Below are 22,429 nucleotides of genomic sequence, written 5' to 3'. Positions count from 1 at the left end.
GTGCGCCTATATCTACCTCTTTGGGGCCTGTCCGTGGCTGGAAAGGACCAGTTTTTAGAAGGCCAATTTCTGCTAAAACGTGGTGGTTGAACCTGTAGAAAAGCTTTGACAGTTTGCATAGATTTGGCTTTTTCTTCCATTTTCCGTAGTATCTCCTCAGCATTTGTACCAAATAGCACATCATTTTGTAAAGGAGCATCTAGCAACTTAGCTTTCACATGATCAGGCAAGATTTGTTCCCTAAGCCATGCATGCCTACGAATAACTGATCCTGTAACTGCAGCTCTACTTGAGGCCTCTAGGGCATCATAATCACATTGTAAGGTGTGTTTACCCACTTGTTCTGCACTATGCACCATATCCTGCAACTCCTTCAAATCTGGTTGTTCAGGTTGAGACATTTTATTTCTTAATTGTGATAACAGAAAAGTACAGTTTTGTACCTACCATAAATGTAGATGTCCGATATACATGCAACTGCAGTCATAACATGTGGGTTGTCCTGCCTCAGGCAGCCCTCGGTCGGCCGGATTCCAATGTCTGGGTCCGACGTCGGCTGATGTCGCATTTCTCTCCGACGTCAGAGCGGCTGGAGTACATAAGCATCAGCCGACGCCATTTTCTTCAGTGTTTCTTGCCCCAGATGCCAGGTGCCCTCCAAGGAAGGCTGTAATCAAATTGGAAGAGAAAAACAGGATTCCAAACAAATAAATGAGCAATAAAACAAATACACCATAACAGATATCCCCAGCTAAGAGTAACAGGGATAGGAGTGGACCCTAGGCATAGAGGGGTATGGAGGGGCCGAAAATCCGACTGCAGTTGCATGTCTATCGGACATCTACATTTATGGTAGGTACAAAACTGTACTATGTCCTTCAAGAATGCAACTGCAGTCATAACATGTGGGTAGAATACCATAGCTTAGCTGGGGGAGGAGGTATGCACTAGGAAAGAGATGGTGTGGCAATCAACCCCTGCAGGACTGCCGAAGCAAAGCCTGCTCTGGATCTGGAATATAGAGGGAGATTGTAGTGTTTGGAGAATGTATGCACGGAGCTCCATGTAGCAGCTTCTAGAATGTCCTTGGTAGGCACCCCTCTTAAAAATGCTGTAGAGGTGGCTGTAGCTCTGGTGGAATGTGGTCTGACATTGGCTGGAACAGTCTTTCCATGAAAGGAATAACAGAATCTGATGCAATGTCCAATCCATTTAGAAATAGTCTGTTTTGAAATTGCTTTTCCTTGGACTGCAGGGGCGTAAGCTACAAAAAGTTGTTCAGACTTCCTACTGGCCTTGGTTCTGTCCAGGTAGTATCGAAGTTGTCTGTGAATGTCCAAGGTATGCAAAAGTCTTTCCCCCTTATTCCCAGGATTGGGGAAGAAAGCAGGCAGATGAATGGCTTGATTTAGAGAAACCCTAGATACCACCTTTGGCATAAAAGTAGGGTTGGTCCTTAATGAAACTGTCTCTATGGAAAATAATAAAGGGTGGTATTGCCATTAGGGCCTGTAGCTCCGAAACCCTTCTTGCTGAGGTAATTGCCAACAGGAAAGCTGTCTTCCATGAGAGAAATTGCAAGTCAACTGAAGCTGCTGGCTCAAAAGGAGGTAGAGTCAGTTTTTCTAAGACAAAATTGAGGCCCCAGGCTGGCACTGGGGCCTTTCTTGGTGGCTTAATGTTCTTGATTCCCCTGAGGAATTGTCTTAGTAAGGGGTGAGAAAACAGGAGGATCAGTGTTGTATCTAGCTGAAATAGCAGATGCATGTATCTTTATGGAAGAATATGAGAGGCCGTTCTTTAACATATCTGCCAAATATTCCAAAATAAGTGGGATGTTCAGTAATGATGCATCATGTCCCTTGCTGGTATTCCAGTTGCTGAATCTTTTCCACTTTGCTAAGTAAACCTTTCTGGTGGATGGTCTTCGAGCCTCTGTTAGTATCCGCTGAACTTCCTTGGAGAGATAAGCTGAAGTTATTTAGGGGATCTCCCAGGCTGTTAGCTGCAGTGTCTGAAGGTTTGGATGCAGTGTTTCGAAATTGTGTTTAGTCAAAAGTAGAGGCCACTGAGGGAGGGCCCACCTCCTGGTGTGACATGCTCCGTAGTAGTGGGTACCAGTGTTGTCTTGACCAATCCGGAGCTATTATGATTCCCTTGGGCTACTCTGCTTTGATCTTTAGTAATACTGAGGTCATCAGTGGCAGAGGTGGGAATGCATAGATTGCTAGGGAGTTCCAGTTGAATGAGAGGGCATCTGTTTTCCAAGCTTTTGGATGGTATGTCCTTGTGCAAAATTTTGGTAAAAGATGGTTGAGGTGAGAGGCAAATAGGTCCACTTCTGGCTTGCCCCATGTCGAAGTGAGTTGTCTGAAGGCCTTCGGATGTAACCTCCACTCGTGTGGATCTGTGAAATTCCTGCTTAGGCTGTCCGCCAACACATTGTCTTTTCCTGGAACAAACTGGGATTGTAACTGGATGTTTAGGCTCAGTGATTTCTCCCAAAGCTGCATTATCAGTCTGCAAAGGGGGTAAGAGTGAGTGCCCCCCTGCTTGTTTATGTACCACATCACAGTGGTGTTGTCTGTCCGTATCATTAAATGGCCTTACTGGAGTTGGTGTTGAAAAGCCTCGATGGCATGCATTACTGCCAGCATTTCCTTTTGGTTTATATGCAGATGTGTTTCCTTTGGAGACCATTGTCCTTGTATGCACCTGCCTTCCTTGTGCCCCCATCCAAGGTCTGAGGCATCTGTAGTCATGGTCTGTGTTATCTGTGGTTTTTTGAATGACATACCTGTGTTTTCCTTGCTCACCGAGGCCCACCGCAGGAATTCCTTTTGTAGGCATGGAATGAGTGGTATGATTGTCTCCAAGTTGTTGCTGTGTTGAGACCAAATGCTTTTTAGGTACCACTGAAGCTTTCTCATGTGTAGTTTTGCTAATGGAACCAGTAGAATGCAGGATGCCATGTAACCCAGGGCCTGTAGGAATCTCCTTGCAGTCAGCTGGGTGAGTTTTGCTAAACCTTTGAAGTAATGAGTTAACTTCTCTTGCTTGTCTTCTGTCAGGTAAGCCATCTGAGAGGCTGTGTGTAGTTTGACTCCTAAGAAGATTATTTGCTGGGATGGCTGCAGTCTTGACTTTTGGAAGTTGACTGTGTATCCTAAAGCTTGAAGTAATCGTATGACATAATCCAGGTTTTTTGTCAACATCAATATGTCGTCCAGGTATGGGTAAATTTGTATACCCTGGAGCCTGCAATGAGCAATTACTGAAGCCAGGCATTTTGTAAATACTCTGGGCGCAGTAGATAAGCCAAATGGCAATGCTGAGAATTGATAATGCTCTGGCCCTGCAAGAAATCTGAGGTATCTTCTGCAGCTGTGTCTGATAGGGACATGCAGGTATGCCTCCTTGAGGTCCAGAGTAATCAGCCACGACTCCTTGCCCAGCATGGGAAGGAGCTGCTGTAGAGTCAGCATTTTGAACTTTGGTACTATGAGAAAGGTGTTTAATGCGGACAAGTCCAGTATTGGTCTCCATTGAGATTCTTTTCTTGGAACAAGGAACAGTCTTGAGTAAAACCCCTGTTCTTGTTCTTGTTGTGGAACTCTTTCTATTGTTTTCATTCGAGTCAGCAGAGTGATTTGCTTGATAGCCTCTGCCCTTTAATTTTGTGGTAGGTTTGGCATGCCTTGTTTTCTTGGTAAGGTATGAAAATGAAACCTGTACCCTCGGTCTATAATGTCCAAAATCCATTTGTCCTTTGTCAATCTGTGCCAGTTTTCTGCAAACAGAGATAATTTCCCACCCAAGGGAGCTTCTAGTTGTTCCCTGGTAGGCAGTAGGAGAGGAAAGTCATTGAGTTTGTGGTTGTTGGGCAGGTGAAACCCCTGCGTCACTTCTTTGGTTTCCTGGCTGCCATTGTCGTCCCCTGTAAGGGCCTCTGTATTGGCCTCTTCCTCGGCCACGTCTGTTCTTACCCCTTTGAAACTTTTCTGGATTAGGAAAGGACCAGTTTTTTGAAGGCCAATTCCTACTGAATCTGGGGGGTTGAACCTGGAGGAAATCTTTCAGTCTGAACTGATTTTGCTTTTTCTTCAATGGTCTTTAACACATCCTTAGCATTTGCACCAAAAAGCTTGTTCTTTCCCAAAGGTGCATCCAGAAGTTTTGCTTTTACATGATCTGGTAGAGGTTGATCTTTTAACCAAGCATGTCTACGAATCACTGCCCCTGTCATAGCTGCCCTACATGAAGCTTCCAGTGCATCATATCCACACTGCAGGAAGTGATTGCTTACTTGCTGAGTGTTATGTACAGCTTCCTGCAAAGTCTTCCTGTCTAAAGGATCAGGAGAAGCTAATGTTTTTTGTAAATCTTCTAAGAGATAATCCTGATATTGTAACATATGAAAAAGGCAATTTAAAGCTCTCATAGATAAGGTAGTGGATGTGTAAACCTTTTTGCCCCATCTCTCTAATGACCTTGCTTCCCTGTTGGAGGGCAAAGGATTTTTGAGGTGGAGGCTGAAACTCCTTTAGGCCCCTGTGAAACAGTTTCCAAATCAGCAGTATGGGCCCTGAATAAATGGGAATGAGTTTCTGGGACCCTGTAATACCTGTCTGGCTTGGCTGGAGCAGGAGGAAGAGAATCAGGGGTAGCACTAGAGTCAGAATACAAATCATCCAGAACATCAAGTACAGGAGGAATAGCTAAGGGCCTGTGCTGAGGCTTCTTAAGGAAAGTCCTAAGGCATTTCCTAGAATCAGAATATTCCTGACCCTGCCACTTGAAATGTTCCCTCATGGTGTGCAGAACTTCCCCAAAAGAAATATCCTCAGGAGGGGAGGCCGAAGGGATGGAATCTTCTGCATCCCAGTCCTCATAGGTCTGGAAGAGCTCTTCCTGGCTATCAGAGTGGACAGAGCCCTCTTCATCTGAAGGAGTAGGGTCAGAGGGGGTCAACCCGGGGCCTTTTATCAGGAGGAGGCTGTGATGCTCTCTCAAGATGGGCCTGTGAACCTCTAATCATGGAAATTAAATCAGCAGCCATGGACATAATTTGTGTCTCCGGAGTCAGCTGAGGTAAGGATTTAGAAGTAACATGCTTTGTTTTGCTGGCTGCCTTAGCCCTAGTGTAGGCCTTAATAGACATGGCCATAGGAGGCCTGGCAGCTCCACGTGCAGGAGTGACCTTGTCTACAGCAATGGTCTCGGGCATTTCCTCGGTTTCGGTATCCGGAGGAAAGTCTATAACTGGCAGAGTAATGTCTGGAATCGGAATAGTCGGAAATGCTGTGTCTTCGGTTCGGAGCGGTGGAGAGACCGTCTCAGAGGGAACCGGAGCACTCGTGCTAGGTTTTGGAGTGGAGTCGGTGGTAGACGCGGGCCGAGGATGTCGGTCCCGGTCTTTTCGCTTTTTGGGAGTTTGCGATGTCGGAAGATCCGACAGCATGGTATAGGCAAATTTATCGCCGAAAAAATCTTCAGCGAATTCCGCCCGGCACCTGAGAGTGCGCTTGTTGAAGCGAGCACAGGCTACACAGGCCGAGACGTCGTGGTCTGGGCCCAGGCAAGGGAGGCAGTAAGAGTGGAAATCCTTATGAGGTATTTGTTTACCACAAAAAAGACAATTGTTAACTTTTTCAGTAATTTCTGACATCGGCTGAGGCAAGAAAAGGTCCCCAACGGGGTACTAAGCTTTTTTGATGACTTCGGTATCGTAGAATACAGGAGCTGACCGACCGGCACTTGCGAACTGCTTCTGCTTCGGGCACCGTGCGGCAAGAAAGACTGAAGAAAATGGCGTTGGCTGATGCTTATGTACTCCAGCCGCTCTGACGTCGGAGAGAAATGCTACATCAGCCGACGTCGGACCCAGACTTTGGAATCCAGCCGACCGAGGGCTGCCTGAGGCAGGACAACCCACATGTTATGACTGCAGTTGCATTCTTGAAGGACATCTGCTGGTATTTAAGCATATGAAACTGACAATTTAAGGCCCTCATGGCTAGGGTGGCCGAGGTATATACCTTTTTTCCCCACCTTTATAAGGATCTTGACTCTCTTTCGGAAGGTAGTGGATTCTTAGCAGTAGAGGCTTTCATTCCCTTGGGGCCTTGAGAAATGGTTTCAGGGTCAGCATTATGGCTTTTGAAAAGAAACTGGTGAGAGTTAGGAACTCTGTAGTACCTATCAGGCTTGACTGGGGCAGGAGGCAGGGAATACGGGTTAAGGCAAGCCTCCGAATAAACATCATCAAGTACATCCAAGACAGGAGGTATCGCCAGAGGCCTGTGTTGAGGTAACAAAATAAATTCCCTCAGTCTTTTCTTGGAATCAGAAAAGTCTTGGCCTTCCCAATGGAAGTGTTCCCTCAAAGTGTGCAAGGTTTCCCCAAAAGAATAATCCTCAGGGGGAGATACAGAAGGAATGGATTGCTCTGCATCAGAATCTTCAAAAGGGGAGTAAGATTGTTCTTCTACATCAGAGTGTTCTGAAAAAATGGAGCCCTGATCAGAAGAGGGAGAATCTTCCTCCACTCTGGGCCTCTTGTCAGGAGGGGGTTGGGAACCCCTGAAAAGAGTAATTAAATCCTCAGCCATTTTAAGCATCTGTTTTTTAGGCATGGGGCTTGTGGATGGGCCCTGTGCAACAGGCCTTTTGGGATGCCTGGCTGATTTGGACTTAGTAAAGGCCTTAATGGAAAAGGAAGATGAGGGTCTAAAGACACCATGGGTGGAAGTGGATCAGTCCACATTAGGAGACTCGACACTCACGGTGGCTTCGGTGGTTGTAGTCTGGGTATGGGCCGAGGTACCTGCGGTCTTGGGTACAGAAGACCCTGCCAAAGAAGTGTCGCCAGTAGTCAGGGACTGTATAGGCGTCTCGCTGAGAACCGGACCACGTGTAGCCGGTTTTGGCGTGGTGTCAGTGGAGACCGCGGCCCTCACGTGTCGGTCCTTGTCCTTGGGTTTTTTGGACAAAACGGTAGTCGGAGTCTCAGACGACATTTTATAATCAAATGCTTTACCAAATAAATGTTGGGCGAATTCCGCCCGACGCTTGATAGTGCGTTTATAGAAAATAGCACAAAAGCGGCAGCCCGAGACGTTGTGGTCTGGGCCTAAACAAGGAAAATAGCACAAAAGCGGCAGCCTGAGACGTCGTGGTCTGGGCCTAAACAAGGAAAATAGCACAAAAGCGGCAGCCTGAGACGTCGTGGTCTGGGCCTAAACAAGGTATGCAAAGGGAATGGAAATCCTTATGCGGTATTTGCTTCCCACAAGAAATACAATTGTTAATTTTTTCTGACATCGGTCTGAGGCAAGAAAAGTTTCCCCAACGGGGTACTTAGCTTTAATGAAGACTTCGGTTTCCAAATTTTTCGTAAATTCAGGAGCTGGCCGACCGGCACTTGCGAACTGCTTCTGCTTCGGGCACCGTGCGGCAAAAAAGACTGGAGAAAATGGCGTCGGCTGTGTCTTATATACTCCTGCCTCTCTGATGTTAGGAAAAGAAGCGACAACAACTGACACCAGACCTAGACTTTGGAATTCGGCCGACTGAGGGACCGCCTGACAGCAGAGAACCCATATGTTATTACTGCAGCTGTATGCACGATGAACATCCGGAGAACCGGTGACTGGCCTAGAAGAGGCTTCCTCGCCAGTTTTGGGCTTCGGATGCCTGTCCTTGTCTTTGAGCTTTTTATGAATACTAGTCGTCGGAAGTTCCAACGGCATGGTATAATTAAATTTTCTGCCAAAGTAATGTCGGGCAAAATCAAAATCAAACCGATGTTTAATAGTGCGCTTATTAAACTTAGCACAAAACCGACAACCAGTAACGTCGTGGTCTGGGCCTAGGCATGGGGTACAATAAGAATGGAAATCCTTATGAGGCATTTGCTTCCCACAAGAAATACAGTTATTAACTTTTACTGACATCGGTCTGAGGCAAGAAAAAGTTTCCCCAAAGGGGTACTTAGCTTTGTAGAAGACTTCGGTTCTGGATTCGGAATAAAAATCTCAGGAGTAGGCCGACCAGCACTTGCGAACTGCTTTTGCTTCGGGCACCGCGTGGCAAGAAAGACTAAACAAAATGGTGTCGGCTGCATCTTATATACCCCTGTCGCACTAACGTCAGGGAGGAGGTGACAGCAACCGATGCCGGACCAAGACTTTGGAACTCAGGCCAGCTGGGGAACCGCCTGACGGCAGGATAACCCAAGTGTAATGACTGCAGTAGTGTCACACGATGAACATCACAATATTCCTGGTATTCATGGAGCTTAGCCTGTCACTGGCCTATACAGATGAAAAAGACGTTTCTAAATGTAGCACAAAGAATGTAAAACTTAAAGTATACTCAAAGACCTTCATTCTGTAGGAAACACCCACAGCATGCCTGACAAGCAGCACTCTGCTTTTAAATAGGGCACTAGTTATAAACAAGTAAATGCACAGGACACTGGTGACTAATTTGGCTTCTGAGCAAACAAGGAAAATCAATGGTGCGAGGGCCCTAGGAAGGTGGCTAAATAAGAACCACGTCAGCATCATGCACACAGCTGGGGGTTGCAGGACAGATGCCACCCAGAAGGTAGAGGATTGCAGAGATTGAGGGGTATATGTGACAGCTACAGCAAATCTTTGAGGAGCATACTGCCTTCCCTTATAAAATACTTTAACAAATCAGAAGCACAGTCGACAGTGCTGGAGGAAAATACAGATTCAAAGATAAAAAAAGACTTCTCTAAAGCTGTTCTAGCATGTTGGAACATCTCACAAAAAAGCAAATAAAATAAATACAGAAAATAAATTATATCTACTTACACATTTCAAAATATAACTAATGTCAGAACCTCAATAAAACTTCGAAAAAGTAAACTCCACAAAAACAAACTTGTAAAACACAAAACAAAACCACGACCGACCTGGAAAAGAACCTTTTATTCACACAGTTAAAGCGCTTTTTGGCTTACTATAGTTAACCTTCTTCAGAACAATTACACAATAAATTCCACATTCTTTTTATAGTAAAAAAGGCGCAAAATTTCAACAATTAGTACCTCATTAAACAATTAAATGTAAAATTAAAAATATTTAACATTTAAAGTGCACATGAATACTTTTCTCAGTTAGACTCAAACACCTGCTTCTACATAACTAAAATTGCTCAATAAACTAAATTAACTAAAATTGAAATAAAAATAAACATAGCATATGTCTAATGTGCATCTTCGTGTAACATTAAATATATATAAAAAAAACATGCATAAAAAGTATATTAAAAACCTATCTCGCCAAACTTTTTAGTTTCAAAAGGACACCGATTGAAAGAGCATCATTAAGCCCAGGGAACCTACCTGCATCTAATTTAACCTGCCATTTCAATTCTAATTCTAATAACTTTAGAGAATGTGGACCATCCCTAGGGTTACATTCTATGTTATCAATCACCATAAATTTAAATGAGTGGTCAGTATAAAGATTAATATGTTTCGCTAGTGCGTTGTCAGCCTTCTTGTGGTAGATGGCATACATATGTTCGTAAATTCTATCTCTGAGCCTCCGCTCAGTTTTTCCTACGTAGAAGGCAGGACAACAGGTGCACTTAGCTAAGTAAACAATGTCTCTGGAATTAGAGTTGTACCCGTTACGTAATTTATATTTAATTTCATCTACCATGAAGAAGTTATTGACGTGTATATGCTTACACATATTACATGCCTCACACTTGGACATCCCAGTCAAAGAATGTGGAATTTATTGTGTAATTGTTCTGAAGAAGGCTAACTATAGTAAGCCAAAAAGCGCTTTAACTGTGTGAATAAAAGGTTCGTTTCCAGGTCGGTCGTGGTTTTGTTTTGTGTTTTACAAGATCCTCAATAAAAACTTACCTAAAGAGCAGAGACCTCCAAAACACACACTCAAACATTTCACACACATCACCAAATGGGTCTACATTACATCATCGAACGCTTAAAAAAGCGAATGATGAATAATCGACCACATGTAAGCTAAAGCTTACAATCTCCTAAGCTCAGAACAGTGATTTTTTTTCCAAGGGAAAAAAAATTGCTGCTCCAAAAAAAAAAAAAAAAAAAAAAAAAAAAAATTGAAAGAAAGTGAGGGGGCTTCATCCCATCCACACCCCCCGATGTGGGAGGCAGTACCCCTCACACCCCCTACTTAAATGTACCAACTCCAAGATTGCACTACATTGCTGAAAATGGCAAAGTAATGGAAGTGGCCAAGCAAATTCTTTCCCCTGGGAAAGAATTTGCTTAAAAGCCACTTCGCTATTTTGCCTTTTCCTTGTTTTAAGTTCGACCAAGACGTATTTCATAGAATGCGTCCCCAGTCATCTAATAGGAACCCCACCAAACACATCACACACAGCAGGCAACACACCAGTGTCTCACAAACAGACCATAAGGCATAAGAATAAACCAACGCAGCCAGCCCATAAGGCATAACAATAAATCAAACATACTAGTCATTGGTCACTCAACCGTGAGACACTGTCACGGTCAGTTGTCTGTCAGGTGCCAGAATCCACCACATCATGCATGCACTTAAGTCTCTCCACAACAGGTACGACTCTGTCATTGTCCATGTTGGTGTGAATGACTTGAGACATACCTCCCTGAACTATATGGCGAGAGACATGACTGAGCTCTCAGAGTATGTATCCCTGGCAGGTATGACCCTAGCCCTAAGCAGCATCCCACCTACACCAAGAATGATACCACAATACCAACAAAAAATAACTGACTTCAACAATTGGCTTAGTTTCTGGTGTCTTTCCAAGGGATGTTTTGCCAGAGATGGCCTCCACTTGTCACCCCCTTGGATTCCAGATCCTGGCCAAGGCTCTTGCCTCACCAACTGTGCCTTTTTAGGCTACGTCCCAAAGACAAATCTTCCAACATAAAAGATCTGCCAAAAAGCAAATTGAAAGTCATGCGGCTTAACGCTATGAGTCTTAACATGAAAATACACTCACTGGAGGCTCTCCTCACACTGGAAGATGCTGATGTCTGTGTGGTCACAGAAACTTGGTTCAGGGCTGCGGAGAGCACCCCTGCCTTACCAAGCTATACCTCATTCCACACATTCCAACCCCAAAATGAAGTTGGGAAGACCAACGGGGGTGGATTCTCTATCTTCATTATGAACAGGCACACCTCCAGACTGGTTTGCCAGCATGACACACTGGAATTACTCCAGATGCAACTGACAGTTGGCAAGAAACCCACCCAAGTTATAGCCAGCTACAGACCCTGCTCAATGACTCAGGGCACAGACTTCTCCTACTTGGCCCTACTTGACTCCACGGTATCCCCTAACACCCTGATCCTTGTTGACTTCAACTACTCCACCACAGACTGGATGAACTATTCCAGCACTAATGCACTCGCCCAACAATTCCTTGATTTCATCAAATCTCTAACACACTAGATCAGCTTGTCTCATCCCCCCACAAGGCAAGATAACATTCTAGACTTGGTTGTCACCAACACGGGCGACCACTGCACCACTCCCATAGTATGTACTTCCCTGGTGAGATCAGATCATCGGTCTGTCTCAAAGTTTCTATCCCACGCAACCTCACCCCAGCTGTAACCAAGCTAAAAAACTTCTCAAAAGCTGACTACAACCTCCTAAGGGAGAGTATCAGTAGTTTCACACCACCACTCCCCTCAGAGGATGCAGACACCTATGCTGAACAGTATGCTAATGCAGTATACAAGCACCTGTACAACTGCATTGACTCAGCCATACCCAACAGAACTAAAACCTGCTCCTCAAGGAAAAACAAACCTGTCTGGTGGACATCCTCTATCAACAGGCTTTCTAACAAAAGGAAGAAACTGTTGTCCAAGGGTAAAAAGAACAAATTCCAAATTGGAAAAACTCCTTCCTCAGCCTCAACAAGCAAATTAGATGACTAGTAAAAAACCTCCAAAGCCAATTATGAATTGAAACTAGCCTCCAAAACAAAGGGAAACCACAAAGCCTTCTTCAGTTATGTCAGGAACATCCATGGCAAAGCCCAGGTTTGTTCCAAATTAGTACTTAACAGTACCACTTACACTGACCATGTTGACTTAGCCAACCTGCTAGCAAATAGGTTCAGTGCAAACTTCATCCCCGATACTTGTCCAGCACCTCACATCTCCCATAGATCAAGTGTTAAAGGCCCTATCCAAGGCAAAGAACACAGCTTCCATGGGACCGTATTGTATTCCCAGGCTGCATTCTACACCATCTCCAGCAAGAGCTAGCTTCGCCATTGAGCACCCTATTCAACCTCAGCCTAAGTACAGGCTTCATTCCAGCAGAGTAGAGAACTGCTATTGTCATCCCCTTGCACAAAGGTGGTGCCACTACTGACAATGGAAACTATCACCCCATTAGCTTGACAAGTCTGATCTGTAAAGCCATAGAGAGCATTATTATGGATGTTATAAACAAGGACATAATCTCCAAGCACTTGACCCCACCCAGTTCAGATTCGTCAAGGGCAGATCTTGCCTGTTGAACCTGGATGACTTCATTTACACAGTCACCAAGGCCCTGGATGAGGGAAAGTTAGTACACAGCTTACCTTGACCTGGCCAATGCCTTTGACACAATCCCCCACTCAGGCATCATCAAAAAGCTAGCACAACTTGGTGTAAATCCCTTTCTCATCAAGTGGGTGGCCAACTGGCTCACGGATAGGACCCATACGGTCAAAATAGGCACCTCCACCTCTGATAGCAGACCTGTCATTAGTGGTGTTCCCCAAGTATCTGTCCTGGGACACCTACTGTTTGGCATCTACTTCTCACAGGTCCCAGCAGAGACATAAGGCCTGTGGCTGACCAAGTTTGCAGACAACTGCAAGCTGGGTGCTGTCACTGACTCCCCAAATGAAGTTACCATACTACAAGTGCGTCTCACAGCAACAAATGACTGGTGCCAAAGTCATGGCCTTAAGTTAAACGCAAAAAAAAGTATCATCATACAAATCGGCAAAACACAGCTCCTACTGATTACCACATCAACGCCAACCCCAGCAGCACACAACCTGTGGTGACAGACCTGATACTCAGGTTGACAACAATCTCACATTCGACCATCATGTAGTGGCAGTGGTCAGAAAAGCCTTTTACTTGGTTTATCTCATAAGTAAAGGGATTGCATCCAGAATAAAGGAGGTTACTACCTCTTTGTAGTCCTCCCTCATTAGGCCAATAATTGAGTTATAACGCCCTGTTTGGTATGTACCTCTCCAAACACCTGCACCAACTGGAAAGGCCACAGAAATACCTCACAACCAGAATCCATGGCCTCCAACATCTGTCCTATGCGGACAGGCTCAAATCAATATCACTCTACTCAGTACCATACAGATTGCTCAGTGGTGATTTGTGTCTCACCTACAAGGCAATATCGGACTCTGCCCTACTAGAAGTGCTCCACATCCATAAGTCTAACTCCTCGTGCATTACCCAGTCGAAATGCCTAAATCTAATATGAGACATCAACAAACCCTGCTGGAGAGACCAGTTTGTCTCCCAAAGGCTGCCCCATCTCTGGAATAGGCTTCCCATAAATGTCGGAGTACCTCGCTGACCCTCTTCAAGCGCAACCTTTTTTGAGTGGATGGGAAACCACAAATTTGTCCTAGGGGTTCCACCTGAGTCCTTCACTGACAGAGGTGATAGGTGCTGACTGAGGTTTCTTTTTTGGGTATAAACTCTTGGCTAGGTTTGGAAGGGCACCAGGGCCATTAGCCTGGTAACCTCCTATGATCCTACAAACTGTAGCTGCTTTAAGGATCCAGGATAAGTATGCAATATTACTTACTGGAAAGATGCAATTTTCAAGGTGCCACCTCTTCAGGAATACTACAGTTTGGTCTTTGCTAACTTAACCAAATATCTAATTACATAAATACTATACATATCATACTTTTTTCCTCTTTCTCTAATACCATTTTATAATCTCATCTTCCTTGAGTGATCTACACAACACTAATTATAACTTACAATCAAATGTCAATTATTGCAGGTTGTTTATGACATCTGGTCCAACTTGTGACTGAAAAAGGGGTCCATGGAACAGTTCATTTACCCGGATAACAAACAAAACAAAAAAAAAACAACCACATTTTCACTCAGATCTTCAAATGCTTGGAGCCACAACAGTAACTAACCTCACAAAAGTCTACAGACAATTAAGTTGAGGGTAAATCTGGATGCATACATTTTGGAGAGTCTAAACAAGAAACAGACATGGATTCTGAATGGAGGTAGAAAACCCTACCACTGGTGACAATCAGCCCAAGATTAGCAAGGTACAGTATGAGCTTAATGCTATTCATTACAAAACAGCAATTACTAGAAAATGGAAATCAAAATCTAAACCAAGTCTAACTGAAGTGCTGAATACTGTAAAGGAGATACAAGGACGAAGTGTGGGATCTTTAGAAAAGGAAAGGAGCAAATTGCACAGAAATTAAATGGAATTTGTGGGAACTACACATGCAGAATAGTGTTCTGAACTAATTTAAGCTAAAGTAGGAACTGAGCAATTTATATAATGCCGGAGTGAACGAAAATTGTCAAAACGCACAGTGTAAAAAATAAAAGAAACATTAATATGGTTTCTTTTATTCTCTGTACATGTACCTAAATCACATTTTTAATGTCAAGTTTAATAAGGTGTTTAAAAAAAAGTCTGTCACACCAGTTACATAAGCTATCTGTGCTATCTATGAACTACTTGAAAACTGATCAAAATTAAGTCCTGACAATATGGTGCAAAGATTAAACAGCATGACTAGCACATAAATCATGCTTGCAGATAATCATACATAAAGCAGCTGATTCTACCACACACACTACAGTCAAAAGGAACTTCTTGTAGTAGTACACCACCTGGTGGTAGAGCTACTTATTGTTCAAGGGTGAAAAGACTGCAGAGTGGACCACTACCTTGAACCTAGTCAAGAGAAGCTTTTCAGTTTACCTCTCAACCACTGAATCAAGAAGCTATTCTGAAGAGCTGCAATGACTACAGCAACATGGAAATAACCTCTCCTTAATGCTATTCTCAGATGATTATGTTGTGCCTAGCTCTACCCCAGCATCAGAATATTTCTCTACTGAATTCAGAGAAATTTACTGCCTTCCAAATTTAGTCATTCCAGACAGCTGATATGAACAGGCAGGTCTTTACGTTTGGCTCTCTCTGCCTGGCTTGTTAGTCCTGATAAATGGCCAAGTCATCATCACCAATCACCTTCTTTTCATTTTACATGGGATCACAGCATCACATCAGCTGTTGCCACCTCTCTTAATTCACAGCCAATCTCCTACCCTCTTCGACAGTCCTGTCCAACTGTTAACTTTTTCTCATGCACTACATCAATCTCTAGGTTTGGCTGATTTACTAATATCGCCTTCTGCTTTTCTGCACGTGACCAAACCTCCACAACCTGTTCTATTTACTCACTATTACTGGGGCTACTTTCTCTTCTGTCCTGATATCCTCATTTCTGAGTGTGCCTCACAGTGTACAGCCTATTACCCATCTAAGGCACTTCATTTCCATCCTCACAAACCTCCTCAGCTACTCTACCTTCACTGTCCAGGTTTCACCACCTTAGAGCAGCAAGGATCAACCCACTGTTTTGTATACTTTTCTCAGCTTCTTTGGCATTCATGTCTCTAACATTACACCTGATACTGGGCCAGCTGGCTGAACTGTGGCTGATTCTAGATTTGACTGCCTCATTCAGATTTCCCTCCTCTTCAATCACACATCCCAGATACCTGAAGCTGTAACTTGTTCCACTATTTTTCCTTCTATCTTCCAAATTTCCCCCATTTGCACCCATAACCGCTGTCTTACTGGACTCAGTTAATTGCCATGTGCCTACATGTTTGCTTTCCGGGCCCCTAACATTTACTAATATTCCTGTTTAGAGTCTGCTCATAGATCTACATTATCTGCAGCCGACCTGCTTGATGTAGCCCATCATCAGCATTAACTGGAGTGGGCTCAAAGATGCCCATTCACTTGAGTCTGAAAACTGTCTGTACTTGTGTCACCGAGTCCTTGTACATACACAGTCTGCATTATTTTTACTAAAGATTCTAGGACTTTGAACCATTGCAAGACTGGCCAAATTAACTCTCTTGGGACCCTCTTGTATGCTTTCTCCAAAGCCTACAAGTGTCCAAACTGGATTCCAGCTTTTTCTCCACTATACGTCTTGCTGCAAACTTTGGGTTGGTTGTACTGTATCCTGATCTGAATCCAAACTGCTCTTCTCCCAACTTACTTTCTACTACTCTCTATATTTCTTTACATATCTCTTTCCAGCCCTTTCACGCACTGCAACAGTGCAATGTGGTCAACATCTTAATATAAAATGTGTCTTTATTCACTGAGACAGCTAATTGAGAAGAGTCAAGAACTCATTTCCACTCAACTCTAAAGAAAATAGACTGATTCTTGTTTTTGAGGGTACTGAGGTGTCCGGCATGGTGGCATGTCTGCCATTATATGAGGGCAGAAAAGGCAAGATTCATATGGACATAACTTCACCTCTACAGACACACCAGATTAAGATCATTAAGATCTAAAAGTAGCAATGAAAATTTAAAATTAACACTTGCATCTAAAACAGCAAAAAAGTGGACTTCATCAAAAAAGAAAAGAACTAAACGATGCACTTCAGCAAGGTGGTGACAAGTACTCAGTCTGAAGACAGTCCAGTAAAGTAGAAACCTAGTGTAACAGCCACCACAACATCAAACTACAAGATGTATTCCAAGTAATCAGTGCACTTTTACTCCCCCCATCATCTGTAATCTTTAAGTGAAACAAACTTCTACAACTAATGAAACAAAAACGTCAGCAGAAAATTACTTTATACACACCATGCGTACCTTTTTCCTTGGAAAAAGGATGCTCATAGATTCTAAGTGCTTCAAGAGCAAAATGTTATACTGGGATGGTGCTACTTTGTCTAAGGCTCTGATGAAATAGACATACCAGGAGAACACCAATCTCTTATTTCACAAGAGTTCCATGAACAATTTGCAGCAAAGGTCCAGCAGTGTAAGATGTGAGAAGCAAGAAAGTATACATTCAGAGAAACAGATGGACAGTCAGAAAGAAAAGGGTGATGGGACATGACAAGTATACAACTTCTCATTTACACAGTTCACCTGTGATTACGAGCACAGGAATCAAGATGCAGAATTTACTTACAATGAGAAATAAATCTGTCCAGACCAATCTGCAATTTTCTGCTGACACATTCCTAAGCCACTGACACAGCACAAGGGCACTAGATAGCTACTAACATGCAACTACTGTTGCTTCGGCCAACATGCACCTACTTCATAAAATGCAAGTGCAGCTAAACCATTCCTCCAGTAATTTGCAAAACACATTCCTTACTGCCCATTATTCTGATGGAAAATTGTAAACTTTACCAAAAAAACAAGACAACTTCAAAAAGTAGCCATTCTGTGTTTTTGAGAAGCGTTTTAGATTCTGTTTAATAAGAAAGGAAAAAAGGTCATCCACGATTAAAATGGCATAAGGATAAAAGGAGGAACTCATCTTATTCTTTTCAGGTCCATTTAAACAAAAAAGGACAGTCTTCTTTCTAAAAAAAAAGATCACTGAATGGAATGGAACGCAGAATCAGCCACAAAATACTACACAACCACAAATACATCAACATAAACACAATGAGACGTACCTTTTGTACTTACAGCTGTTAATTCTTTGTGATGCCAGGAACTGTTTATAATTTCTCCCTTGACACAGCTGACAGAAACCTGATGGAAAAACCATAAACTATACTCACCTCGGATTTGAACTTGTCCTTGATGGTATGCCACACAATCTCCTGAAAAATGCCAACTTCCACATGGCTGACATCACCCAACAATGCCTGAAAAATAAAATCAAAGCTACAGAAACATTTTTTTTTTGTTTGGTGAACAGATGGCAAAGACTTTTGTACCTTAACTATAAGAACTTTAGAATGAACATACAACAGTATCTGTGAAAAATAATCTTGACATACCAGCTCAGATGCAAATGTAACAGACACACTCCCAGAAAAACAATCACGGGCTCCAACAGATTTTAAACATAACATTATACATATTCTTATAACTGTAACACATAATGAACTATACAAACCCCAGTTTAGTGAAAGCCACAGTCTACAAGCCTGATGCTGATATGTTGAGGTCCATACACTGGACCATTAACATAAGTTCTAGTAACGATACACCCTCATTAAATTTTTGGAGACCATGCCCTCCTTAACTGCTACACTACAATTTCATAATTGCCAACACAGGCCACAAATAAACTGCATCCAGTTAGGTTTATACCTGAGAAAATAAACTTAGGGGTGGGGATGGGGGGTAAGAGTTCACTTTCACTCATGTTCAGTACTATAAGATCTTTACCCAGCTCTCCAACGAGCGTTTCAAACCTTAAAGGTAAGGAACAGATTACAAACTGTCAAACCAACACAGGTATGTAATGCATACTCCAAAAAAAAAAAAATACAACTTCATACTGGGTGGTGGGCACAGGGGTAGATGATGTCAAGTTTGCAGTTACTTGCTTCATTGTCTTGTTTAAGATGTTTTTCCTTGTAGAGTGGTTGAGGAGTTGTCTGTTTCTTGGTTAGCATATTGGATGTCCTCTTCTGTGGTGGTCTATTTACAGTTCTACATCTCTTTTCAAGGAGAATCTTAAAGCAACATCTTTTTCACTCAAATCACCTGGCTTATTTTTAGCATTGCTAACTCAACACTGATCCAAATGGACCTTCAGGTTCACACCTGTGTTACAAGATATCAACAAAGACTCACAGCAGCTACTCGTGCAGTTGGATGAACGCTCACAATACAACCTAATCAATGCTGCATTTTACATGTACAGCTGCACCTGACACCTGTCAATAGTTTTTGGCTAGCTTTCTGGCAATGACAAAGTACTTTCATCTGTACTTTAGATCAAGTGTAAACTCACTGAGATTTACATAACTTGGATGTTCAAAAGAAAAAAATCTCCACGTCTTGAAAACCCAGTTTGTGCCTGATGAAAATAAGACCCATGAAAAATGGAAATACGAGCCCTTTGGTAAAAACTCTGTACCCATGAACTACCACATAGGCAATAGTCTACTTAACACCAAAAGTGTGATAAGAGACCTTGGGACACAGGTGGACAGTAATCTCTCCTTTGATAATCACATCGCCACAGTGGTCAGGAAATCCTTCTACGTGGCACACCTCATCAAAAAAGGTTTCTCATCCAGAAAAAAAAGAGGTCATTGTTCCCCTCTACTCATCACTCATTAGACCCATTATAGAGTACAATGCCCCTTTTGGTATGTACCTCACAAGACATCTACAACAACTGGAAAGGCCGTAAAAATACCTCACAAAGAGGATTACTGGACTCAAACAGATGCCTTATGCAGACAGTCTCAAAAAAACTCCAGCTTTACTCTGTCGCAGATCGCCTACTCAGAGGCGATCTCTGCCTAACATAGAAAGCTATGTCAAATCCAGAGCTGTTGGACATGCTCCACTTAAAGAAATCCTAATCCCTCCGAGCTACACACTCTAGGGACCTAAATCTTATCACCACAATAAACAGAACATGTTGGAGGGAATAGATTCCTGTCCCAGAGACTTCCCATACTCTGGAACAAACTACCTATGTCAAACAGAGCTCCTCATTAGCACTCTTCAAGAAAAATCTTGATGATTGGATGGGTAATAGGAAATTCACCCCGGGGATCACTTCTGTGGTTCTGCTTGACAAGGGCACAGGAAAATTATTTTCTCGGGTGGCGAAAGCCAGGGTACCTTTTTGGCTAGGCTTGTATAGGCCCTAGGGCCAATAGCCTAGTACCTACCTATGAACCTATAATTTGGTCTTCGGTTAATGAGCTGGAAAAGGATGAAAGCACACCATTGCAGGTGGCACCGTTAGTTACTAGGAAAGAATGGGACATTGCTATGGAAGTTTCAGCATTAGGATGCAAACAGACAGACATTTTCGCTGTAATAACTAGTCTTGATGCTGCGTTTTTTATAGGAAAAATACATGATTTATGAGAGAAATTCTAATGCTGACTGGACAATTAGAGGTAATGCTTCTATGGTACATTATACAACTGATTTTGAGCAAAGACACAGCTGCATGTAAATATAATATGGCACTCCCAAACACAGTGCTGTTTTTTAAACTGTAGGACAATGCATGCTTAAATGTTAAAGATAAACAGCTGGTAATGACAGCATGCAGTGAACTTATTTTTGCCTTGGTGAAATTGGCCCTAAAGTACATTTTACGGAGAAAAGGCAAACTGCACTGCAATGGGCATTAACAAAAGTCAGGACACAGCATACTTCACAGAGCAGACAAAGTGATTTGGACACAGAAAAAAAGACACCAGTGAAACTGGCATTAATCAACTAAAGTACATGGCTCATGGTTCATGTATTTATATCCTAATATGCTAGGTACAGGAGATCACATATAGAAAACATTCACACTATCTCAGAAATTGATCACATAGCCCTCCTAATTTACATATGGAACATGATGTATTCCCAAATAAGGACATGTTTGAATCAACAAAAAGGATGAAATATGGAACTGGAAAGACAAAGATGTTTTTGAAGTTGTTAACGATGGCCAAAAATGCACCTCTATTAGATTAATGTATACCAAAGAAACTCCAAAAGGAATAATACCCAAGAACATCTTGTGGGTGGAAGGTACGAAGACAAGAACTTCCAAAAGATTCAACATATGCATCAGAATCTCCTTAACAAATGTTGGCCACAATTTGTCCACAGCAGTGGAGAATTCCATGGATACTATAAGTTATGTACTCACCATTTGTGTTGTCCATTTTCATTCTTCCTCACTAACTGGCTCATATCTGGCTCGGCCGCATATACTAGACTTCGGGTCCAGCTCTCAAGCTCTTCCCCCTACCCATAATGCCTTACTCCATCTCTACTGCCTCTGTGAAGACCCTTGGGGCAGCAGAGAGGCCAAAGGGCAAAGCTGAGAACTGAAAATGCCAGGAAGAAACAGAGAAATGTAAAAACCTCCTGAAGAGGGAATGAAAAGGAATGTGCAGATAAGCATCCTTGAGATCCAGGAAAACTAGAAAAGCCTAAGGAGGCAGCAGGGGAAAGAAGGTTTGAAGGGATGGCATCCAAAAGGAAGAGACCTTCAAAAAGGTGTTTAGCTGAGATAGAGCCAGAATGGGTCTCCAGATGCCTTCTTTCTTGAGGACCAAGAACATTCTGAAGTAAAACCCCTTCCCCTTCTGAGCTGAAACGTCTAGAATTGTTCGCTAAGCCATTAGGCCCTGAAGTGCCTCTGGAAAAAAAGGAAACTGTTCTTAATGCCCAAAAAGGGGGGGTGGGGTGGATTTCCAAACTATACAATAACCATGGAGAATAAAGAACCTAGGAGTCTTGGGTGACCTTTCGCCGCATAGGAAGGGACAGAGAAAGACGTAGAAAAACAGGAATGTGACAGAGGAACAGGGCAAGGATAGTCAGAAAGCACCTGGTTTGTCAGGAAAAGGAGGTTGCCGAGTAGAACTTTTGTTAGCCTTAGCAGGGGGAGCCCTTCTACCACCCTTTTTACCTTTGTGGGGAGGGGAAGACTGTCTACGGACAAAGGCAGGCTTGTCAGGATAATTCCTCAAAGTTCAGTACATGGGAAACAAAAATATGCTTCAACTCCTGTAAGGCCTCACCCTTTTCTTGCAGGGACTTAAAGAACTCTGAAGCAGCAGCACCAAACAAATGCTTAAGATCTGGAGGAGCATCGATTAGTTTACATTTGATATTATCAAGCAAAGGTTGAAGTCTGAGCCAGGAATACCTCCTCAAAACAAATCCAAAAGCAGCAGCCCTAGATGAAGCATCAACTGCATTTAATGGAAAGGGCAAGCTACTTGGGAGGACATCCCTAGCAAGGCAAGAGCAGAGAGCTTCCCCTCAGAATTAGGGAGATCTGAAATAGCCTGTCAGGCTCAAGAGAGAAGAGCAAAAATGTATCTGATCATGAGTGTCTGATAGTTAGCAACTCTAAAGGCTAAGGCACCAATACACATTCTTACCTAGCTTTTCCATGGTTCTGCTATCCTTATCAAATGCAACTTAGTGGAAGGCAACAATTTAGAGGGCTCCTCAGAAGCAACTGACACTACAAAGGGGTCAGCAGGACGGCACTTATAAGCAGGGGATTGGGAATTGGGAGCTGGAGAAGCAGTGGAAAAAGCATCCAGAAAGGCAGCAAGAAAGTACAGTTGTGTACATTTACCATAAATGTAGATG

General features: G+C 43.0%; 1 protein-coding gene across 4 annotated transcripts in view; it reads right to left on the bottom strand.

Moving 5' to 3' along the window:
* The window catches only part of PRKCSH (protein kinase C substrate 80K-H), a 1,389,498-nt gene that overhangs the window by 548,857 nt on the left and 818,212 nt on the right, over positions 1 to 22,429 (bottom strand). For all 4 annotated transcript variants that reach the window (XM_044084622.1, XM_044084620.1, XM_044084623.1 and 1 more), the window contains exon 10: positions 17,896 to 17,982. In XM_044084622.1, the coding sequence (XP_043940557.1) occupies positions 17,896 to 17,982 (87 nt within the window). The remainder of the gene's footprint in view (positions 1 to 17,895; positions 17,983 to 22,429) is intronic.

This window comes from Protopterus annectens, chromosome 9.part0, assembly GCF_019279795.1.
Source record: "Protopterus annectens isolate FY-2018-M chromosome 9.part0, PAN1.0, whole genome shotgun sequence".
NCBI classification, from domain to species: domain Eukaryota; kingdom Metazoa; phylum Chordata; order Ceratodontiformes; family Protopteridae; genus Protopterus; species Protopterus annectens.
This window is presented reverse-complemented; position numbering and strand designations above follow the sequence as displayed.